This window comes from Schistocerca serialis, chromosome 1, assembly GCF_023864345.2.
Source record: "Schistocerca serialis cubense isolate TAMUIC-IGC-003099 chromosome 1, iqSchSeri2.2, whole genome shotgun sequence".
Taxonomy (NCBI): Eukaryota; Metazoa; Arthropoda; class Insecta; order Orthoptera; family Acrididae; genus Schistocerca; species Schistocerca serialis.
This window is the reverse complement of record NC_064638.1, coordinates 872,519,648-872,543,513: the sequence shown is the minus strand read 5'-3', so window position 1 is coordinate 872,543,513 and position 23,866 is coordinate 872,519,648. Positions and strand designations below refer to the sequence as shown.

At 42.0% G+C, this 23,866-nt stretch overlaps 1 protein-coding gene across 4 annotated transcripts in view; it reads right to left on the bottom strand.

Annotated features, from left to right (window-relative positions):
• Positions 1-23,866, bottom strand: part of LOC126486149 (DDB1- and CUL4-associated factor 6-like) — a 227,199-nt gene that overhangs the window by 158,159 nt on the left and 45,174 nt on the right. For all 4 annotated transcript variants that reach the window (XM_050108930.1, XM_050108929.1, XM_050108927.1 and 1 more), the window contains exons 4-6: positions 13,813-13,991; positions 13,438-13,573; positions 13,158-13,318 (exon numbers count right to left, since the gene is read on the bottom strand). In XM_050108930.1, the coding sequence (XP_049964887.1) occupies positions 13,158-13,318; positions 13,438-13,573; positions 13,813-13,991 (476 nt within the window). The remainder of the gene's footprint in view (positions 1-13,157; positions 13,319-13,437; positions 13,574-13,812; positions 13,992-23,866) is intronic.

Genomic DNA, 23,866 nt, shown 5'->3' with positions numbered 1-23,866 from the left:
ACAACAACAACAACAACAACAACAACAACATCTATAACTTAAGAGTGGCAAATGTCAGTGGTGGAGAGCAGATTTGCCGGCTACTGTCAATATGCCAAATGCTTATGTGATTGAGGCAAATCACTGCATGTTTCGCTCTCTCCCTAGACCCGATATAACCTGTCTTTTTGCTAATGCTCTAAATGCAACAACAAAAAATGCTACACAATATTTCACTAAATTTTATTAATCACAATATAATTTACAATCTGCTGATGACAATGGTATATTTGGACCATACGGAAACATTTTATTTTAACGAATATTTATATTTTATGATACCTGCACATCATGTGCATGTCAAAATACAATACTGCTAAAATTTGTTTGTTTTATCGTTGATGCAGTTTACTTCAAACCCCTAGTCCTCCTGTTTACAGCTAACATTTTACTTTATGTAAAAATGTAATATTTCAAAAGTTATTTGTATTTGAAATTTTCATGTTCCAGAATGTTCCAATCTTAAAATGTAATTATCTCTCTAATCTAGCATTCAGTTTTGTAAACTGAATTTTCTTTTTTTTTAATTTATATTTTCCTTAAAATAACATGTTAGTTTATTAATTATCCCAACTAGAAAACTTCACTTTCTATCCACCCAGATAGCCATGCACATTAAAGCGCCACTTTTGAGCCAGGGAGATACGCTGAATCCACCCAGCAGACTAACAACAAGGATCACTGAGCCAGCCAGCCTGGATGTGGTTTTTAGGAAGTTTCCCCCATCCTAATAGTTGAATAGGGGGCTGATACCCAAGTCCTGCCTCAGTTACATTCATAAACATTTAGAGCACTTTTGCCCACTTTCACATGAACCACACTGGAGACAGCTGGGGTACATATATTCCATTCCGGGGAGTAAATGGGGTGGCAACAAGGGCATCCAGGAATCCCTTAAACTAACCATGCCAAATTCATTAAGAAGCATGCTGAACTGTGTCAATGTGGGCCAAAGGCACAAAAAGAAGAAGAAGAAAATTTCAGTTTCTAGAAAATTCATGGTGAACTCTGGGAATCCCTGTGCATATGGAAATTTCCTTCACCAAACCGTACAGCTTTTGGTTAAATTTATTGCATTGCTTACTGAATCTCTGCCTATTTCATTTTTTCTATCTTTTATGTTAACATGCTGAAGAGTAGATGGTTAGATCACATAACTAATGAGGAGGTATTGAACAGAATTGGGGACAAGAGGAGTTTGTGGCACAATTTGACTAGAAGAAGGGATCGGTTGGTAGGACACATTCTGAGGCATCAAGGGATCACCAATTTAGTATTGAAGGGCAGCGTGAAGGGTAAAAATCGTAGAGGGAGACCAAGAGATGAATACACTAAACAGATTCAGAAGGATGTAGGTTGCAGTAGGTACTGGGAGATGAAGAAGCTTGCACAGGGTAGAGTAGCATGGAGAACTGCATCAAACCAGTCTCTGGACTGAAGACCACATCATCATCATCATCATCATCATCAACAACATCAACAACAACAACAACAACAACAACAACAACATGTTAACATCCAAAAAGCAATAGCTACATATTTTACTGTTTCTTAATTTCTGTAATACAAGTAAAAGCATCTATAAACTGGCATCTCATACATAGCCTCATGGAGTCATGATTGAATAGTTAAAGTGCAGGTGAAGCTCATAGATAGAGGCTCTAAGGTGGAGCTAACCTAAAATATATATTAAAATAAATTTCTCAATAAAGTATTACAGAATTTAAATTATCAGAATGCAGCATTTTGTATATTTCTCAAACGGATTTAAATAATGCAGGTCAGTATTTTTGAAACTGTTAAATGTGATATCAAGCATTGTTTATTGAACAGACAGTAGCTTAAATCGCTGCTTAGCTCTATGTAGCAGAGGTCTGGGGGCATCACTTCCTCAGAGTACAGCTCTTATGGACATCCCGAAGGCCTTGTGTTTCAGCCCAAGGGTGCCCTACCAATGTGCACACAATTTTCACATTTCACTGCTTACATCAAAAGGGGATGAACAGAGTTGTTCAAACTTTGCTATTGTATTCCTGTCTCTGTAATATCTCTATTACGCTCTGACACATCGTTAATTGACATTTAGTATTATTGTTTTGATAGTGTTTCAGACAGTTTTTTTTCTGCCATTGGCTATTCTATCCACCACCGGAATGAGTTTTCAATTGTCTCCCCAGAGTGCACTATAGTACAGTGACATAAGTAATGAGTGTTTCACTATTCATTAGAGGAAAAGTACATGAAATACACCCCATGCGCAAAATATGTCCTGGTACTTTAGTTTCCTTGATTGCTGACTGTGGGTAATGTGCATTATTAGCAAGTTTCTTTTTGTGAGTGTATTGCGCATGAGTTTAGCAAGTTATACCTTCTAGCTAATAACAACAGCATACCACAAGTTCAAAACCTGCACAATATGAATTCAGCATGCAATTTATCATGTAAAATTTTGGAACATGTGATTAGGATGAACGTGGAGGAACTTGGTGTGCCCACACCCAATGTAAACATGAATCAAGAACAAAAATAGTGTAAATCCAGGCAAGGGTATACATACAATTTTAACAGAGCAATGTACAATTCAGCTGAGTGGTTGTAGTCTAGATCACTTAAAATGCATATTTCTGTAATACACAAGTATAAATACAACAAACATGGGGTGTAAATTAAATACCAAAACATCTGAAGTTTAGAAATGAAAATACCAAAAACATTAAGTATGCAGCAAAGCTAACATACACTACACTTAAGATCTTTCCAAAACACATCTTTTAGTATGAGTTGTTATTGTAAACTCTTAAAAAAAATGTGACATTGGTGGATAAATAAGCTACCTACAGATTTTATCTTAGAGATAGCTTCTGATGTTATTTAGTAATTGATTGTAAATACAGCATGTAAACATTTGACCCCCTCCACCCCCAGCCCCCTCCCTCCTCTCCTGAAATCTTGGTTGTGGTGAAAGACTGATCTGTAGTGTAGCCTGACATTTAGGTTAGTTCTATCGATAAATGTCACAGCCTTCCCACAACCTGTGCCTGGTAAAGTGCATAGTTACTTTGGGCCATTGACTCTCAGCTCACAAACCAAAATCGTAATTGTATGTCAATTTTGAGTCAGTGTATAATCATTACTGACTGCACAATCTATGTACAAGTCATTAGCTTTCAATCACCCTGTAATGTAACAGACACAGATAAATATAGAATTTTATTAGGTACTACACAGAGTGCCCTATCGGGATTGCAATTGATTTTCGTAATTGTAAGCTTACACAGAAAGATATAGGTGTTCATTTTTTCCGTGCACTGTTCAAGACTGAGAATTATTGTGAAGGTGGTTCGATGAACTCTCTGCCAGGCACTTAAGTGTAATTTGCAGAGTATGTATGTAGATGTAGATGTTGACTATAAAATTTCAATATTATCATGCTAGTCCTGGCTTTGGTTGACAAAAAGACATAAATAGTTCAGTATTTGCAACCGACAAATCAAGAGTTCACTTCAGTTCACTGTACATCTTCCCTGAGTTCACTTGTGCACGCAAGGCAGCATTATTCACACTGTTTGGAAAAGGCGTAAACTGTTCATCAGACTTCAGTTAATTTCTATTTTTATTTATTTATTTTACCGTCAATCTTCCTTTCTATTACCAACTCTAGAAGAATATATTTGGTGTTCCATAAACTATGTCCTAGGTATGCAGTTTTTGTTTTAAATGTTAATATTTCTTGTTGTTTGTGTATGCATCTCAATACCTCTGCATTCGTTATTCTTACTGCCCACAGCACTTTACGCATTCTGTGATGAATCCACATTCTTTGTTTCTGGCATGTTTAATGTCCATCCTTCAGAACTGTGTAGAAATACAAATGAGATGTAGTATGTGACAAAATTCAGCTCTAGGAGCTAGGTCTGTGCTAATCAGAATTTTCTTGAATTTTAATATAGCATTATTGGCATTCTCTATGCAACGTTTTATCTCCATATCTGAACTGCAATTCTCACACAGCCTTGTTCCCAGTTACTTAAACTTGCCTACAGTTTGTATTAAGGAGACACTGAATAATAGATTTGCATTTGTAGAGTAGTCAGGCTGTCATGTGGCACTCATAAAATGTGTTTTTTTGGTGTTGATATTCGGACCTATATCACTGCTTTCATCTCCTGCTATAATGTCAAGTTGCTGTAGATCATCTAAACTACCAGCAATCAATACTGTGTCATCAAGACAGTGTGCAACATTGTTGATGAAGACACATCAACCTTTATGCCTTTTTCTGTATCATCAAGTGCTTCCTGAAAGATACTGTCTGAGAACAAATTCAGTAACAAAGGTGACAGAACGCATCCTTGTCGGATTCCTCCACTCATATTAACCAAGTCAGTGACTTCATTATCCAAGTCAGTGACGTCATTATCAGTGGGAGTTAAGGAGTACAAAAAGTTAATTTTTGCAGTGGCGTACATTATTTTATAATTGCTCATTACATTCAATAATCAAAAGAGGAAGATTAAAGAAGGGTTTTGAAAAAACGGAAGCATACGAACCAGGTCAGTATGTTACAGAGTGTTAGAGCCCTAGCTCTTTCATTCATCTCCCTGCCATATTTCAGCAAGATGATATTCTGTCAGATGAAACAAAATATGCGGAACCCTCCAAAAACTGAGAGACGCTACTACGTCTGGGCCTGTATGTTTGCTTGTACCTTGCCTATTAAACACATTCGGGCTGTGGTAACTTTACAACTTAATCATTACAGTTCTCTAGCAATCACTGTCCATATTTTGTGAACTCTAAAAATAGATAATCCACGATGGAATGTAACAATATTATGAAAGAAAAGTTGCTACACACCATATAGTGGAGATGCTGAGTTACAGATAGGCACAACAAAAAGACTCACAAATAAGCTATCACCCAAAGAGGCCTTTGTCTAAAATAGACGACAGACACAAACTCATGCAAAAGCAACTCAGACGCACATGACTGCAGTCTCTGGCAGCTGAAGCCACGCTGCTAGCAGCAGCAGCAGCAGTGCATGATGGGAGTGACAACTGGATGGGGGTACTGAGGAGGCTGGGAGGGGGGGGGGGGGGGATGGACAGGGATAGTAGGGCAAAGGTGGGGGACGGTGAAGTGCTGCTGGGAAGTGCACAGGGATGAGGTGGAGAGAGAGAGTAAGGCAGCTAGGTTAGTCGGGAGTTAGATGGAGGGCATGCCCACACAGACTGCAGCACAGTGGTTGCAGCTTAGCTTGTAGATCACATGGCCGATTTCACAGGTAGCCCTGCCTTTGGTGGGATAAGTGATGTTTGTGAGCGGACTGGAGAAGGTGGTGATGGGAGGATGTATGGGACAGGTCTTGCATCCAGATTTATTACCTGTTCCACGGAATGAAATTAGTAATTGAAAGACCACACGAGCAATACGGCAGCGCAATCTTCGCCAAAATGGGCTTAGGTATTATATCTGCAGAACTGACATCTCAAGAAGACATCGAAATCTTGACTGTAGAGTTACAGTCCTGCACTGTGACATCTACATATAAGCCTCCGAGCAGGGAGTTCAGATTCAGTGAGCCAACCAACTTCAACTCACAACCAACGAAAATAGTAATGGGTGACTTCAACTGTCATGGATCAGCCTGGGGGTACAGGCACACAGACAAAAGTGGGGACGACCTAGAAACCTGGGCAGACTCAACTGGCCTTAAATTAATACACGACCCCAAACTTCCATATTCCTTCAACAGCAGCAGGTGGAACCGTGGATACAATCCAGATAACATCTTTGTCAGCGAAAACGTAGCACATCAAACCAGGAAGGATGTGGGAGAACCCCTCCCACATACACAGCACCGAGCTATATTATGTCTGGTTGAAGCAGTTGTTAAACCAGCAACCACCCATTTCCAAAGACGTTTTAATTTTAAACGTGCCCTATGGGACAAATTCTCTGAAGAACTTGACAAAGAGGTGCAGAACGTTGATGCTAGCCCGGAAAAATATGACACTTTCATTGAATTAGTTAAAACTGTCTCCCGAAGAAATATCCCCCGAGGCTGCAGAACTAGTTATATCCCTGGACTTGACGGAAACTCAAAGGTTCTTCTGGAACATTACCAACAGCTCTTCGAGGAAAACCTTTTTTCAGAGGAAACAACTATGGCGGGAGAAGAACTCCTCCAGGCCATATCAGCCTCAAGAACAATGAAATGGTGTAATCTAATCACAAACCTAGACATGAAACAGAATAGCCGAAAGGCCTGGCAACTTCTTAAAAACATCAATAATGACCCCTCATCTAATACACAAAATTTGTATAAGGTCACACCAAATCAAATAGCAAATCAACTTCTACTTAATGGTAAAACCAACAGGAAGCACCTAAGAAAGAAACTACAGAGAGGCACTCAAGAAAAAGACCACCTAGGCACCCCCTTTACTCTGAAAGAATTAGAAGATTCCATCTCCATAATGAAAATTAATAAAGCCGCTGGCCTAGACGATCTACGCCCAGAAAAAATAAAAATGTTCGGTCCTGTTACCAGACGGTGGTTACTAGATATGATGAACAAATGTGTTCTTGAAATGAAAATCCCCAAGACTTGGCGGAAGGCAAATATAGCAGCTAGACCAAAACCTGGAAAAAACCCCACAGACCCTAAAAATTTTCGGCCTATCTCCCTGCTTTGTCAGCTCTATAAAGTCTTAGAAAGAATGATCCTTAACCGCATCTCAGAACATGCAGACAAGAATATAATTAAAGAGCAAGCAGGATTCCGCCCAGTACATAGAAGATGGATACGAGCAGAAACAAATTACAGGTGCAGCCTTTATCGACCTTACAGCAGCTTACGACACCATAAACCACAGTAAGTTAATATCAAAAATATATAACACCACAAAAGACTACCGACTGGTGCAATTCATCCAGTGCCTGTTGCAGAATAGACGGTATTTTGTCACGCTGCAGTCGAAGAAGAGCCGATGGCGGACCCAGAAAAACGGCCTACCTCAAGGTAGCGTCCTCGCCCCATTGCTGTGTAATATCTATACCAATGACCAACCTATCAGCATGGATGCTCGCTCCTTCATCTATGCAGACGATACAGTCGTTGCCACCCAGGGAAAAACCTTTGAAGAGGTAGAAAGTAAATTAACTTTAGCGATTGAAAAGCTGGGTGACTATTATGATAATAACCACCTCAAGCCAAACCCAGCAAAAACCCAGGTCTGTGCTTTTCACCTACGTAATAAGGAAGCAAGGAGGAAACTCAACATAAGCTGGGAGGGACAACATCTATCTCACTGCGACACACCAAAATATCTTGGGATTAAACTTGACCATGCTCTCACCTACAAGGAACACTGTTTGGCCACAAAGATGAAAGTGAGTGCCAGGAACAACATCATCTGCAAGCTAACAAATAGCAGATGGGGAACGCAACCTACAGTTCTCCGCACGTCAGCTTTAGCTTTATGTTTCTCCACTGCGGAGTACTCGACACCCGTTTGGCAAAATTCCACCCACGCTGAACAAGTAAATATAGCATTGAATGAAACTGGATGCATCGTGACAGGATGCCTCCGCGCAACTCCCACAAAGCAGCTGTACCACCTCATGGGCATAGCCCCGCCAGACATCAGAAGAAGAACTGCCGCAGAAATCGAGAAACATAAACAGGAGACAGATCCCAGGCATCCAATGTTCGGATACAATCTTCAACCTCGCCGACTTAAATCAAGGAAGAGTTTCCTACGAACAACTGAAGCAACTCTTTTATCGCCTAGAGCACGACGAGAAGAGCTGTAGTACAATGTGGACTCAGGAAGACCAGGGAATAGCCCCAGGGAAGAACCCACAGCTGGCTCTGAACTCCCATATACGACCTGGAAAGCCCTGAATAGACTACGAACAGGCGTATCAAGATGCAGAGCAAACTTGAAAAAATGGGGCTACATCAGTGCAGACGAGCCCTGCGAGTGTGGAGAACAGCAAGACCCACAACACCTACTGGTCTGCAGGAAACTAAACAACCCGTGTTCGACTCAAGACCTATTTGAAGCAAATGACAAGGCTATTCAAGCTGCAGTGTATTGGGCTTCACGAGGGATATGAAAATCGCTCTGTTTTGCATCCTTAGCGCTTATCATTATATGTTACATACTTTTCTATATTATTGTAGTTAATTTACCTTATAACCATGTATTATTGTATTATAACTGCTTCTCTTGCATTGTAATATAATTTTTTTTTTGTAAAATGGTGATGTCTTGGATGCGATAAATAAATAAATACCTGTTCCATACATCCTCTCACCACCACCTACTTCAGTCCAGTAACAAACATCACCTATCCCATCAAAGGTGATGTTTGTGTGAAACCAGTCATGTGATCTACAAGATAAGCTGCAACCACTGTGCTGCATTCTATGTGGACATGACAACCAACAAACTGATTGTCCACAAGAATGACCACCGACTAACTGTGGCCAAGAAACAAGAGGACCACCCTGTTGCTGAGTACACTGCCCAACATGAGATCCTTCATTTTAATGACTGCTTCACAGCCTGTGCCATATGGATCCTTCCCACCAACACCAGCTTTTCTGAACTGCGCAAGCTTTTCTGAACTGCGCAAGTGGGAACTCTCCCTGCAATATATCCTATGTTCCTGTAACCCTCCTGGGCCCAACCTTCGTTAGTCATTGTCCTCACCCATCCAGCCCCTTCCCTGCTCTCATTTCAGCACTACACAGCCCTCATTCCCCCAACACACCCAGTTTTTTTACTTCTCTTCGTTTCCCCCCCTCCCCCCAACCTTTCCATCTCACCCCTGCCCTCCGTCTAACCTCCCGACTGCACCTAGCTGCCCTACCCTCTCTCTACCATGTCCCTGCGCGCTCCCCAGCAGCAATTCACTGTCCCTCCCCCTCCCTGCCCCAGCCTCCTCCTTACCCCCACCAAGTTGCCACTCCTATCATACACTGCTGCTGCTGCTGCTCACAGTATGGCTTCAGCTGCCAGAGACTGCAGTCACGTTTGTGTGAGTTGCGTTTGCGTGTGTGTGTGTCTGTCATCTATTTTCGACATAGGCCTATTTGTAAGTTTTTTGTTGTGCCTCTCTGTGACTCAGCATTTCTGCTATATGGTGAGTAGCAATTTTTCTTTTCATAATATTGTTTTGTGAACTCTCACAGAAATACCATGGAGGGAGACTATCCTGTAATACATTTAAGGCCAATGCTGACTGAATTCCAGGAAATTTCTTGACCTTAACTGCAGCACATGGGAGCTTAACAAAGCTGGAAGTTATGTCCAGTTCTGTAATTCTAATTGTTAGAGTATTTTCACCTGGTGTAGCAATTTTCACTAACATTACTGTATATTCAGGGAGATGCATTAAAAACATCTAAAGAAATAATAAATATATCTGTGGAAGATAAGGAAGATAGAGTCATTTAAGTCTCCAGTACCCTTTATGATGCTAAATACAAGTCTCCAGTACCCTTTATGATGCTAAATACAAAAAACTAAGGAATTCAAGTTTAATGTGTTTGAGTAAAGATAGAAGAGCATGAGGAAATCAACTTCGAGGTTCTTTTTTTGTGAAGCAGAGTATCAATGATGGGAGGTGCAGAGAAAGTAAAAAATGTTTGGAAGGAAAATTAAGAGTTTCTTGCATCTCATTTCTGAGACACAGAATAGTGTTCTCAAAAAGCTGGAGCAACATTCCCAACAGCACCTGAAGAAAGTACTCGACCCAACAATAACCTATTACTCACATCCAGTCATTTTGTCAACCTACCATACCTCCCTTACATTGCATTGCATATTTACTCCATTTCACACATAGCCAGAAAATTTCTTCACCTCTCATTAAAGGAAACTGCAACTGAAAATTCCAAGGTTATCATCAGCCTATCTAGCAAAAACTTGAACTCTGCACAAGTTTTAGTACTCTCAAAATGCCCTCTCCTTTAGTCCCAAATTCAGATTCGCTACAATGGAGTAATAAAGGAGTTACTTTACTTGTTACTTTCAGAAGAAGTATTTCCTTAGCCCCCACCCTATGGACCACATGCTACTAAAAGCATGCACAGAACCTTGCCGCACACAGTTCCAACCTTTCTTCAACCATGATCTGTCACTCTGTGCTCCCAGGCACATGCAAATTTCCAGGAATTCCTCACCACGAACCTCCCTTCACCTTCCTTTCCCAAATCCTTTGCAATCAATCCATAATTACATACATGAAATTAAAAGCTACTCATTATGGCCTTAAAGCCGACTGTGACCTCATCTAGTTTTCACTGGACAATGTCATGAATCAAAGTACTACTTCTTATTTATTCCCCAAGTTCCACACAACCACTTTCATTTCCAATGTGAATGGTTAAAATTCTCCAGCAGGAAAACATTCTGCCTTTATTAAAAATAAAATCTGCCTTCATTAAGCAGAATCTTCAACCAATTGTCTGCAGTCTCACTTTCACTTAAGACACTAGTCACTTTCCTCACCCATCTACGTCTCCCAATTCCTGTCCCATTAACATCACACTCCTTACTTCTTACTGTGGGTGCTAACCCATAATTTTTTCTGCATTGAAGGCTGAATCCACAAACAAATCTATGATACCGTGAAATGTGTTCATATAGTTCCATTCTTTGCCAACTTGAGTAAATCCTTCCTTTTGTTAGTGCAAAAATGTGCGCCGGACGGGTGCTTATGGCATCAGAGAAGACATGGGCTCAGAGTCTACAGAAAGCTGCAGTGTGCCATGAAGCTCCATCCATGGCAAAGTTTCATAATCATGGGACTCAGAAACTAAGGAGATCTATGTATCAAACAGAATCGTTTTTTTGACTCTCAAAAGTGAGAAGGGTCAGTGCCTGTTATTAACTGGTTGTAGGCATTTATTACCAATTGGAAGTTAAACCAACATGTAATCAGGATAATGAACTCTGCTTGTGAATCATCTAACAGCACATGTTATTATGTAACAGTAGTCATTTCATGGAAAAAGTCTGGTAGAAGGTGGGGCCCCTCCAAAATGACCAAGACGACATCTTCAAGAAGGAGAAAACCCTCACACTTTCCACTTACTCAACACAAAAACACATAGTCCAGTTTAGATTCTTTGGTAAAACCTTCACTATATCAACTGATGGCAAGGAATATTTCAGCTCTTTCTTCCAGAACATCAAAATCTTCTCCTAATTATACTTCATCACCACTTCCCATTGCAATGAGTTGCCTTCCTAGATGTTGATCTCAACCTCTTAGGTGGCTCCATAAGAACCTCTATTCTTATTTAACATATTAAAGAAGAATAGTATACATATACAAAGGCTGCTACCCACCCCACATTAAAAAGACTGTAACCTACAGCCTTGTGTCTAGTGGATGCGGCATCTGGAGTGGGAAGCAAGAGTTGCCAAATATACCAAATCTTCACAGGCACACAATATCCTGACTAGTGAGGCCACATGTATTTCATATGCATCTTTACGTGTGTCACCAACAAATCTATGGCCACTACGAACAGACACTGACCAACATTCCCCTTATCATCCAGTATAATACAAACTTTGAAAAACTAAACCACATGCTTCAGCAAGGCTTTGCCTACATCTCATGGTGCCCAGAGATGAGGAATATCCTACCCAAAAACCTATCCTTTCAAACCAAAGTTGTATGCCATCACCCAAACAATAACCTACACCATATTCTAGTCCATCTCTTTGTCGTTCCTGGTCATAACCAGCACGACATGGATTATTCCCTTGTAGATGACTTAAGACTGGTTCTACACACACACACACACACACACACACACACACACACACTACACGTGTTCCTATAGAGAATTGGCTAGAAGCACACTGCCAGGGTTTTGTATCAGTAGGTGGACTACGGTGGGGTGGGGTATTGTCAGATGATGTGGGTAGAGGGTTAGAGAGGCGGAAGGGAGGAAGAGGGGCTGGAGATGGATGGGTAGCTAGTAGCTCAGAGGGAAGCAGCTGGTTTTCTGGCTGGGTTCTTCCCTCCGTTACCAGGTTTTTTGAATTACATAAATGGGAGTTATCCTTGCAACACATCCTTCACTCTCATAACCCAACAGGCCTCAGTCTCCATTAACCCACTTTCCACCACCATCAACCAACTTTATCCCATTTCCCGGCCTATTCCTTCCTCAAGTTCACCTCTTCATGTCACCTTCATCATGTGCCACTGCCCACCAGCTCTGACACCAATGCCTAGCCCATGCGCCTGCCACCCCTTCATCCCACATTCCAGCAGGAAAACCAGCTGCTCACCCTCAATCCCTCTTTCTGCGCCCCCCCCCCCTCCTCTCTCTCTCTCTCTCTCTCTCTCTCTCTCTCTCTCTCTCTCTCTCTCCGCCCCCCCCCCCCCCCATACTCATCCCATTGAACACAACCCCACCCTACCCTAGTCGACCTGCTGAGCTGCAATCCTGGCAGTGTGCTTCTAGCAGATAGTGTGTGTGTGTGTGTGTGTGTGTGTGTACTCTAGCTCAAGAAAGAAACTTGCTAGCTTTCGGAATAAATTATTTCTTTTTCATGTGTGCCGTTCAACGACTCAACACTTCCACTTTCTGGTGAGTGGTCTTTTTTACTTGTGTAGCTTTTAGATTCTACCAGAATTTTCTTACTACTGGAGACAGAGTCTGTAAGGATATGGCAGTTATGGAATCAGTACCATGATGTCCCTATCGTGCCTGAATTTCAAAATTTTTTAGCCTTGATAGGAAGATATAACACAGATTGAGGTTATGCTGCCACGCCTGAAGAGACCCATTACATTAATACAAGTATGCAGCCCTGTTTCCCAAAATTAAAAAAAAATAATCCTGTTTAACAGAAATGTCATGGATTTATTTACATTTATTGTAATCAACTGCCAACCTTCAAGATCTGTGATGTGTGACCTACTATGTGGCCCATAATGAAGTAAGTTACAACAATCACATTCATATATGTTAGCAAAATATTTTTCATTCTTTCCACATAAATACATAACAATCACATTCGCATTAGCAATTTGTACTGTAATTTTATTTTAAAGTAAGTCAGCTAAATTTTTCTTACCTTGACGCAAAAAAGATAGAGATGGTCAGATGAGTAACTGACAAGGACATCTTCGCCAGCTGGACTAAAGCAGAGTGACGTAATACGAAATGATCGATTCTCAAGTCCAGGTACCGTGAATGAACAAAGGGGCCTCAATGATGATCCTGTGTCCGTCCAACCTAAAGCATTTCCTATCTGTTACATTGTCATGAAATACATCATAAAAACAGTATTTTAATAATTAGAAATTTAACCAAGTCAATTCTGAAATCAATTCAACAACTTAAATTAGATATACCTGATGCTTTAGTCCCAAGTGTGCGGCGATCAAACATTCGCACTGTGCTATCTGAGCAACCAATTGCCAGCTGGTATGGTGCTACTGGGTTTACAGACAATGCTGTAACTGCACGCTGGCATGATATAAGAACATCCTGTAATATAAACAGTATTTTTGAAAGAGAAATAAGGAGAGAAGCATAAAAGACAAAAAAAGACATAAATTAGAATAAATAGGGTTATAACCCAACCCCCTCCCCTCCCCCAAGAATGTAAGACCACAAGTTGAGCAAATTGCAGTGTGATAAAATGAGCTGAATGCAAATACAAACAAACATTCATACAAATCATATCTATTACAGGCAAACAGAGGAATCTTAAAAATAAAACTTACCTCCTTGCATTGAGGTTTATTGCATCGATCCTTCAAGCGTAGATCGAACCACCGAACAGTGCCATCTTCTCCACAACTCAGAAATGAATGAGGATCATTAGGAACAGTGACCACTTCATATGTTGTGCCAGAATGGCAATTAAATTGGTTGTAAAATGTCTCTTGTTTCCTAGTGAGATCTGAAAGTTTTAAAGAAAAGTGAAAATAAATATTTTTTCTATTAGTTTCTTGGTGTCTCCCACACCCAAACAAAACAGAAACAAATTAGCTACCACAAACAAAACCCTGAAATCAATGTGTTTAGTAGAAGAATGCTGTGTTGAGCATATGTTGTGATAATGAGAACTCCAGTCAGAAATAGCAAATAAATTACGAGTACAAGCCATCACTTACCTAACATGTGATGCATAAACGTATTTAAAGATCAGAAGGCAACACTCGCATTTAAGCTTGTATTCTATTTCATCCTGTATGTCATAACATAACAATACTGAAGCTCAAAACCTAGTAACACCCAGCACTCAATTGCCAGTTAGTGACTGCCAATTCTGCTCTTTTTGTTTGTTTGTCGCTTTCATGCAATAAAACTGATATTCAAAAACAAAGTAAAAAATCCAATAAAATTATACTACTCAGTCTTGTATGAAATACAACCAACACGAAGAATTGTAACTGTGGTGTCACCGCCAGACACCACACTTGCTAGGTGGTAGCTTAAATCGGCCGCGGTCCATTTAGTACATGTCGGACCCGCGTGTCGCCACTGTGTGACCGCAGACCGAGCGCCACCACAAGGCAGGTCTCGAGTTACGGAATAGTACTCGCCCCAGTTGTACGGACGACATTGCTAGCGACAATACGGACGAAGCCTTCCTCTCATTTGACGAGAGACAGTTAGAATAGCCTTCTGCTCAGTCCATGGCTACGACCTAGCAAGGCGCCATTAGCCTTACCTACTTTGAGAGTTATCGTATAAATGTCTCAAGAAGAATGTGTAAACCAACAAAGATTAAAAGTTAAGTATAAAGCAGCTACGTACTTTTCTTGCTACCATTCAATAGTTATCCTGTTCCAGACTTGACGCCAGTCGGCGTGTGTGTACGCGTGCCTTTCTTTCGGCTCCCTTCCCAGTGTGGCGTAGCAAGCTTGTTACGCCACAACAGATTGGCGACGAGGATGGGATCGTGTTCTTTCTACTTGCTTTGCTCTGATTTATTTGTGTCATGGCTTCGCCACAATCTCCAGATGTACTGTCCGAATTTTATCGCTTGCAGAATCAGCAGACGCAGGCGTTATTGGATGCCCTTGGACAGCTCGTCCAGGGTCAACGTGCACTGCAACACGATGCGGCAGCTGCCGCTTCACCTCTACCGCAGCCACAACATGCAGTTGCACCGCCATTTCGCAGTTTTAATGCGGCGCACGAATCTTGGACTGAATGGTCCCGACAGTTCGGATTTCATCTAGCCGCCTACAGAATTCAAGGTAATGAGCGGTAGCCGTTTTTGCTTTCTTGTGTCGGTGTGTCCACCTACCGTGTGATAGTGAAATTGTTTCCCCGACGCGACGTAGCAACTCTGTCCTACGACAAAATTTTGTCTGCTTTAGATGCCTATTTCAAAGAAACAGTTAATGTGGTTGCAAAACGGTATATGTTTTTTCGTACGAAATGTACGGCCGGTCAAACTAATAGGGAGTGGGTAGCAACATTGCAAGGACTTACTAGGGACTGCGCCTTTGAATGTGACTGTGGCCTTTCTTATTCAGATACAATGGTACGTGATGCAATTGCACAAAACGTTTCTGATGTTCGCATACGGGAGCAAATTTTGAAACTAGTTAATCCCTCCCTTCAACAAGTGATAGACATATTGGATAGACAAGACACACTTGACTGTGCTCAGGAATCTTTTGAAACTTCGCCAGCAGTGTGAAACATTAACCGGCCCGCTGGACGCGCTGTGCGGCCCGGTAACCTGCCCTCGCGCACTTCGACGCAGCTGCCGCCGCGCTCTAAACCAGGTGTGCCGCGCCAGCCCACAAATGCAGTGAAATCATGCCCGCGGTGTGCTACTAGACATTCGCGTGAACATTGCCCGTCACGCCAAGCTATTTGCTTTTTCTGTAATAAGAAAGGACATGTTCAAAGTGTTTGCCAGAAAAAGCTCAGATCAGACAATCACAATCATTCCCGGCCCTTTGCTTCGCGCCGGAATCGAACCAAGGACACTCAGGCTTGTGGACCTTCGCCCATGGATATTCGTGTAGTTAATTCCGCTTCATCCAGTGCCACTTTCTCTAACAGTGACTGTGTTCGTCCCACAAAAACTGTGCATCGACGTCGCCGGAAATCACGTCAATTAGCAAGTGATTCTGTACAAGTTTCTGTTCAAATTGCCCAAAACAGTCGCTCTTGTCGTCAGCAGGACAATAAACTTTTTGTAGATTTGGACTTTAATGGCAAGGTCATACCATTCCAGCTCGATACCGGAGCTGCAGTTTCATTGCTCAATCACGACACGTACAAACAACTGGGCACACCTCCGTTGCGTGCCGCAAATGTTACGCTAAAAAGTTATTCAGGACAGCTCATCCCTGTGTTAGGACAGTGCACTCTTCTTGCAACATATAAAGGACAAACAAAACTTGTGTCATTTTACGTTCTTCGTTCTTCTACTGCAGTGAACTTGTTTGGTTTAGATTTATTTCAGTTGTTTAACATGTCTATTGTAAATCAGGTCCTATCAGTGAATCAGACTGTGCCTGCAGACAGTGTTTCTCGCTTATGTGACGAATTTGCAGACATTTTTGCACCAGGCTTAGGTTGCGCTAAAAACTATGAAGCACACTTGGAACTGAAAGTAAACGCGCAACAGAAATTTTTCAGAGCGCGCAATGTTCCTCACGCATTGCATCATGAGGTCGCAAGAACATTACACGATTTAGCATCACAAGGTGTGAGTGAATGTGCGCAATGCCTCTTCCATTTCCGCTCCGCTTCATCGCTTGCGCCGTACAGGTGTTCCGTTTCTCTGGACGACGGAATGCGTACGCGCCTTTCGCCGGTTGAAATCGGCGTTGCTTTCTAATACTTGCCTTACGCCATTCGATCCCCAGAAACCCCTTTTGTTGATGGTTGATGCATCGGATTTCGGGATCGGTGCTGTGCTTGCGCACAAAGATGGATCGCATGATCGCCTATTGCCCTTGCGTCCAAATTGCTCTCGTCTGCGCAAAGAAATTATTCACAGATAGAGAAAGAAGCTTTGGCTCTCGTGTTTGGTGTTGCTAAGTTCCATGATTTCTTGTATGGTCGTCACTTTACCATCATCACAGACCACAAACCTTTGACGTCACTTTTTCATCCGAACAAACCTGTATCTCCGCGTACAGCGCAGAAATTCATTCACTGGTCTATTTTCCTCTCGCAGTACCGCTACGATATCTTGTATCGGTCCACTGCTAAGCACGGAAACGCCGATGCATTGTCCCGTTTGCCTGTTGCTGAGGATAAAGCATTCGATTCTTCCGAACTTGCTTGCATGTTCATTGATTCGGAAACCGATGAAGTGGTCGAATCGTTTCCGATTGATTTTCGTCGTGTTGCTACAGCCACAGCTGCTGACCCTGTCCTTGCTACCGTTTTGCGTTTTGTTGCTACGCAATCGCCTTTGTCAAAGTCTCGGATCGCGGATCCGTTGGTTCGCCGATTTTTTGCTCATCAGGAGAGACTTTTTGTTCGACGTGGTGTTTTGTTGTTGCGTTCTGATAATGATCAGTCCAGAGTCGTGGTCCCACGTTCGTTACAGTCCTCTGTTTTACGGCTTCATCACCAAGGACATTGGGGTATAGTGCGAACGAAACAACTTGCTCGTCAGCACTGTACTTGGTTCGGAATCGATGCTGCGATTACGAATATGTGTTCTTCTTGCATGGCGTGTGCCGCACAACAATCCGCACCGCCGCGGAAAGTCTTTGCATGGCCAAAAGCCACTTCCCCTTGGCAACGTTTGCACATCGATTTTGCTGGTCCATTCTGGAATGCTCGATGGTTGGTTCTGGTCGATGCCTTCAGTAATTTTCCTTTTGTTGTCCGGATGTCTTCCATGACGTCATCTGCCACCATCCAAGCGTTGTCTGCTATCTTTTGCATTGAAGGTCTTCCGCAGACTATTGTTTCCGACAATGGCCCACAATTCATGTCCGCGGAATTTCAGTCATTCTGCCAGGCCAATGGTATTCAACATCTGACATCCGCGCCGTTTTCGCATCAGTCAAACGGTGCCGCTGAACGATTGGTCCGGACTTTCAAGTCCCAGATGTTGAAGTTGAAAGAGTCGCATTCTCGGGAGGACGCGTTGTTGCTCTTTTTGTCCTCGTATCGCTCTCAGCCCCGAGATGGTCGCTCGCCGGCTGAGTTGCTCCATGGTCGTCCTCATCGAACCTTGATGTCTTTGCTGCATCCACTGCATCAGGTTCCTGTGCAGCGGCAGACTCATGCTTTTGCTCCAGGCGACGTTGTATTCTATTGCAACTATCGCGGTTCACGGCGTTGGCTCGCAGGGCGCATTCTTCGCTGCCTCGGCCGCGCGATGTATTTGGTTTTGGGGGCCTCTGGTGAGGAGCATCGGCATCTCAATCAGCTGCGCCTCTGTCGTCGCACGGGTTCTGCCACTCCCCGTCTGCTTTCAGCGACGGTGCCGTCCGGTCAGCGCCCTGGGGACCCATCTACTGGCTCGCCTCATCCCCAGGTGTTACCGACGATGCCTTCCATTTTGCGCCGCGCTGCCGCAGCCGCAGCCGCCGCCGCCGCCTGTTCTCCCGCCGGCGCCGCCCGCATTCGACGCTTCGCTGCAGCCGCCAAGAGCCTCCCTGGGTCACGCGCCGCCGATCGCTTCCCGTGACCAGCCGTCCTCCGCCATGGACCTCTTGCCCGCTCCGGACCACATGACGTCATCGCGCGTCGGGTACCCCGACGCAATGGAGGTCGACCCTTCGGCCCCTCCTGTCTCATTACGGGCGCAGACACCAGACACCGCATGTTGACGTGCACCCTGGACTAGGTTTTCAGGCGTTTCCTAGCTCCCCTCGGACCGAATGGCCGGGTGCGGGTGGCACAGCCTCGCCTGTTGTTAGGTTCCCCACCTCATTGCATACGTCAACATGAGGTCCTCCCCACAGCGGGCGGAAGCCTTATAACACGACCGTTCGCCGATTTGCGGGGGAGGAATGTGGTGTCACCGCCAGACACCACACTTGCTAGGTGGTAGCTTAAATCGGCCGCGGTCCATTTAGTACATGTCGGACCCGCGTGTCGCCGCTGTGTGACCGCAGACCGAGCGCCACCACAAGGCAGGTCTCGAGTTACGGAATAGTACTCACCCCAGTTGTACGGACGACATTGCTAGCGACAATACAGACGAAGCCTTCCTCTCATTTGACGAGAGACATTTAGAATAGCCTTCTGCTAAGTCCATGGCTCCGACCTAGCAAGGCGCCATTAGCCTTACCTACTTTGAGAGTTATCGTATAAATGTCTCAAGAAGAACGTGTAAACCAACAAAGATTAAAAGTTAAGTATAAAGCAGCTACGTACTTTTCTTGCTACCATTCAATAGTTATCCTGTTCCAGACTTGACGCCAGTCGGCGTGTGTGTACGCGTGCCTTTCTTTCGGCTCCCTTCCCAGTGTGGCGTAGCAAGCTTGTTACGCCACAACAGTAACAGCACGCAATCAGATATCATGGATGTGTAACTAGTCAATCCTGTATGGAACACAAACAATGTGAACAGTTGGGACAGCACGCAATCGGACATCAGGGATGTGTATAATTCAGGCTTGCCAGAAACTATAATATAAATAGGTGTGTCATAACACAAAAGGAATTAACAAATTTCAAGTTGATTTGTGATATGTCAAGTTTTCTCGGTGACATTGTTTACTGGTATGCTTTTGTGTATACAGCTGGACTCCATGCCATGAGTACACATAACAGTACAACTCATAGCGCCTAAAGAAAAGGACTGGTTCGATCTTCAAAATGTGGTTGTGGTCTTCATTGCTGAGACTGGTTTGATGCAGCTCTCCATGCTACTCTATCCTGTGCAAGCTTCTTCATCTCCCAGTACTTACTGCAGCCTATATCCTTCTGAATCTGCTTAGTGTATTCATCTCTTAGTCTCCCTCTACGATTTTTGCCCTCCACACTGCCCTCCAATACTAAATTGGTGATCCCTCGATGTCTCAGAACATGTCCTACCAACCGATCCCTTCTTCTAGTCAAATTATCTTCAAAATACTGTGCATAAAATCAAAAGAACTTGGCTGTGTACCAGGACGTAGACCATTAATTTAGCTACATTGTTTATATAAATGCTATTTTTCACTTGTGTAACATTTTACAGGGGCTCCTGGACATTGGAGAGACAATTTTGTGCCATCACCATGTGAGTAACAAGTGTGTTGTTAATCAAGCATCATACCATGGTCTGGGGCCACTGAGGATGCTGATTTAGAAATCCATTAATAACCAATAAGAAAAAACATAAGAATGTATTACTCACTCTTGATTCTTGTAATGAAAAATTACGTTTTCTGTGATGTTAAAACGTGTGTGTGTGTGTGTGTGTGTGTGTGTGTGTCTGTGTCTGTGTGTGTGTGTGTGTGTGTGTGTGTGTGTGTGTGTGTATTTCTTTAACATGTTGCCTTCTACCTATATCATGTACAACTGCAATTTGCATGAAAATGCTGAGAGACAACATGGTCATCTGGATGCACTTTTTTGTCTTGACCACACTTTTATTTTTCACCATTATCAACGGTTACAAAAATACAACATCAAATTGGTATTAGGCAATATGATATATTTCACCATTGATAAGAGACATATTACAACAACTAGAATATTGCTTCCTAGCTTACCTGTGCCACATCAGTCAGATAAAAACATTAGATACATTTTATCAAATCAACATTCTCGAGCATGAGACAAGTGCAAACTGCTACCAAGTGAAAATTTTGGAAGCCAAATGGACTAAACCATTAAGTGGCATTGGGTAGTTACTACACGCTGCAATTTGTTTCTGTTTACAATCACAGATTTCATTGTTACAACATATAAAATGATATCATCAGTCAATAGGAAAAAATCTAACCTTCATAGTCTCGGATGTTATTGAATTTAGCATATGTTAAAATGAAGTATTAATTAAGGAACACACATTTTTTTGTTTTCTCCAAAAAAATTTCTACTCCAAAGATGACACTGCGCATACCATTTTGAAGATGTGAATTTTGGAAAAAAATTTAAAATGCTGTATCTCTGGAACAGTTCTAAATATTATGTTTTTTTTTTATTTGAATGATAATTCCTTTATAATTACAATGAAATCCTCCATTTGGACTTACCTGTCAAGGTTCTTTTACTAAAGCATTCTAAACTATTTTTATAATTTATGGAAAAGTTTTTTTCCAAAATGCCAATCCCCAATTTTTTTTCTGTTGATTAATATCATATAGTTCTACATTACCTGAAAAGGAGAGCTTCCACTTTTAATTTGAACAGGTTTTATAAGCAACTGAAATTTTTGCCATACATAAAACCTGTTTCATTACCACATTATCGCATGACAGGGGCATTAAAATCAAAATCTAGCCTTATTTAACATAATTTTAGTTTTGAAAGATGAGTATGAGACTCATTTTTCAAGCATTTTAAATGGTTCCAAAATGTATGTGAAAGACCCAAATACTTAAAGGTTTCAATTTATACAACTTCTGTGCACTCTGTTTTGTACTGAAATTAGCCAGTCAATGAACTAAAAACGTGTTCCACTGCTTCAGTATCTTCCTTTGATATGGAGATGCCTTCCTGGTGAACCAATAGGAACTGGAGCACTTACAATCTTCAAAACATCGTGAACAGGAAGTGAGCACCGATGGCATTGTTGCTGTCCTTCAGCTGGAAACCTATATCCAGCAGCTGGCCCATGTGGTAGCATAAAGTTCACTACAATTTCATTTAACTCATAACTTGTGTCTATAATCTCTGCAATCCACCAGTCACAGTCACACACACATGCCACAAACATCCCCCTTCTCAGGTTGTGAATCTGAATATTATCCTGCTGTTTCTGAGGTGTTGGCCGAACAAACAAAATTTCTTCTTTCTTACTCTTAAAAGTGCGTGCAATATGAGTTTGCCCATCACTTTGAGTCCAAAAATATGTCTTGTGAATTCCTTTTATACAGGAGTAGCTTGTTTGGACCATTCTTCTTTTTTCTGCTCATGGAATTCTTTGATTTCCTCTTTGGACAAAAGAATGAGGGCTGTTGACGTGTAAGATATCCCGACCCTCGTAAAATCCTAAGCATTCTGAACCACAACTGTGTTTGGTCTAGAAAGATTATGTTTTGTAGCATGGTGCTTCAGCAGGCACCCTACACCATCACAAGGCCCCTTCCCATGACCAGTAACACTGTATACCCAGTCAGTTGGCACAAGCAACTTACTCGATTCAAAGAGACTAGGAGCACCATCAGAAATAATGATGATCTTCTCTGCCCTTGTTTGAAGTTGAAGAATTTTGCGCATTGCTAACGGAGCATGTGCTGAGTCATGTCTTGTGTCCTCACTTATAACTGCAATACTTGTGGTCTTGTTTTGAAAATAAGCCACTCCTGTAAAAACTGAAACCTGGTCATTACTCCAATGATACCCTTGTACTTCTTGTGGGAGAATTAGAGACCAGTTCTCAGGAAAATCACAGTGAAGCACTAAACATAGTTCTTCAATCAGTACACACCCTTTCATTTCTGCAATGTGATGTTGTTGCAATTTCTTCAATGCAGATGTGTTATTGCTTTCACTGACCATTTACCAAGTTCATCAATGAAACTGTCAAAGGCAACAGTTTTCTTAATTAGTTTATTTTCCTCCCACATCACATATGTAATTTCTGCAAAGTTATCTGCTACGTCTTCCAGGCCAAGTGTCTGTAAAGACAGTCCTCCCTTTCCACGGCAGTCACCACATTCTTGAAAAAAACAAGTGTCTTGCTTTACGTCACAGACTACTAAAGACTCCACACGCCCAACAAAGGAATCAGATGTCATGTGCACCAGTAAGTTCTTCAAAGTTACCACACAAAGTTCAAAATTCGCACAGTACACATATAAACAGGCATCCCTTGGTGGGTGTGGAACTACCCATATAGGTCGTAGTGCATAAAATTTTGATCTTACAATACGTGAAGTTGTATAGTTCCTCTTATAAACTGCAAAAGTTTCTTTAACACTGTGAGTCAAATTAAGCACTTTCACAACTTTTGACCTTATAGTGTCTTTTTTGTTGGCACTCTGGCGAGAACAATCCCATTTATCTTCCAGATAAAATGACCTGCACTATTTGAACTTGAGCTGCTTCTACAGGATGACCATAACAGGGATCTGCTCTTCCAAAGACTCCTTTTACAGACCTCTCATTTCTTGATTTGTCTACCATGTACTTTGATACTGATGGAATGTGGTTCAAAATTGTTTACTTTGAAAATGTCTCTGGAATAATAGTAAAAACTTGCACCTTTTCACTGTAGGATGCACAATATTCAACAGCTGCATTGATATCTGTGAAAAATTCCTGATAAAACGTGCAAGAGTGCTTTGGTTCATTTTCTTCTGAAGATGGAATTTCTACTTTGAAGAGTGTGGTCAGCTTTGCTGTAGTGTATTCATCCATAGCTTTAGTAATTTCTATGCGCTTTCTTAATGCATAGAGCTTATGACTCAACTTCACTGACCATGGTTTCTTGATTCAGGGTATATAATTATTTGTCTACTGGTGCCAAATCTGCATCATCTGCACCATGGGAGGCTTCACCTTGTTCAGATACTATCATTGTTGTTATTCTGTCAAAACATTTAGAATACAAAAAAGTTGTTCCTGGAAACATCTTCACTTTGAAACAGATTCTTCAAATGAGAACACTTATTCCCAACCTGAACAAAGTTTGTTTTTTTGTTTGTCTTTCATGGGTATGCTAATAGACAGCACACT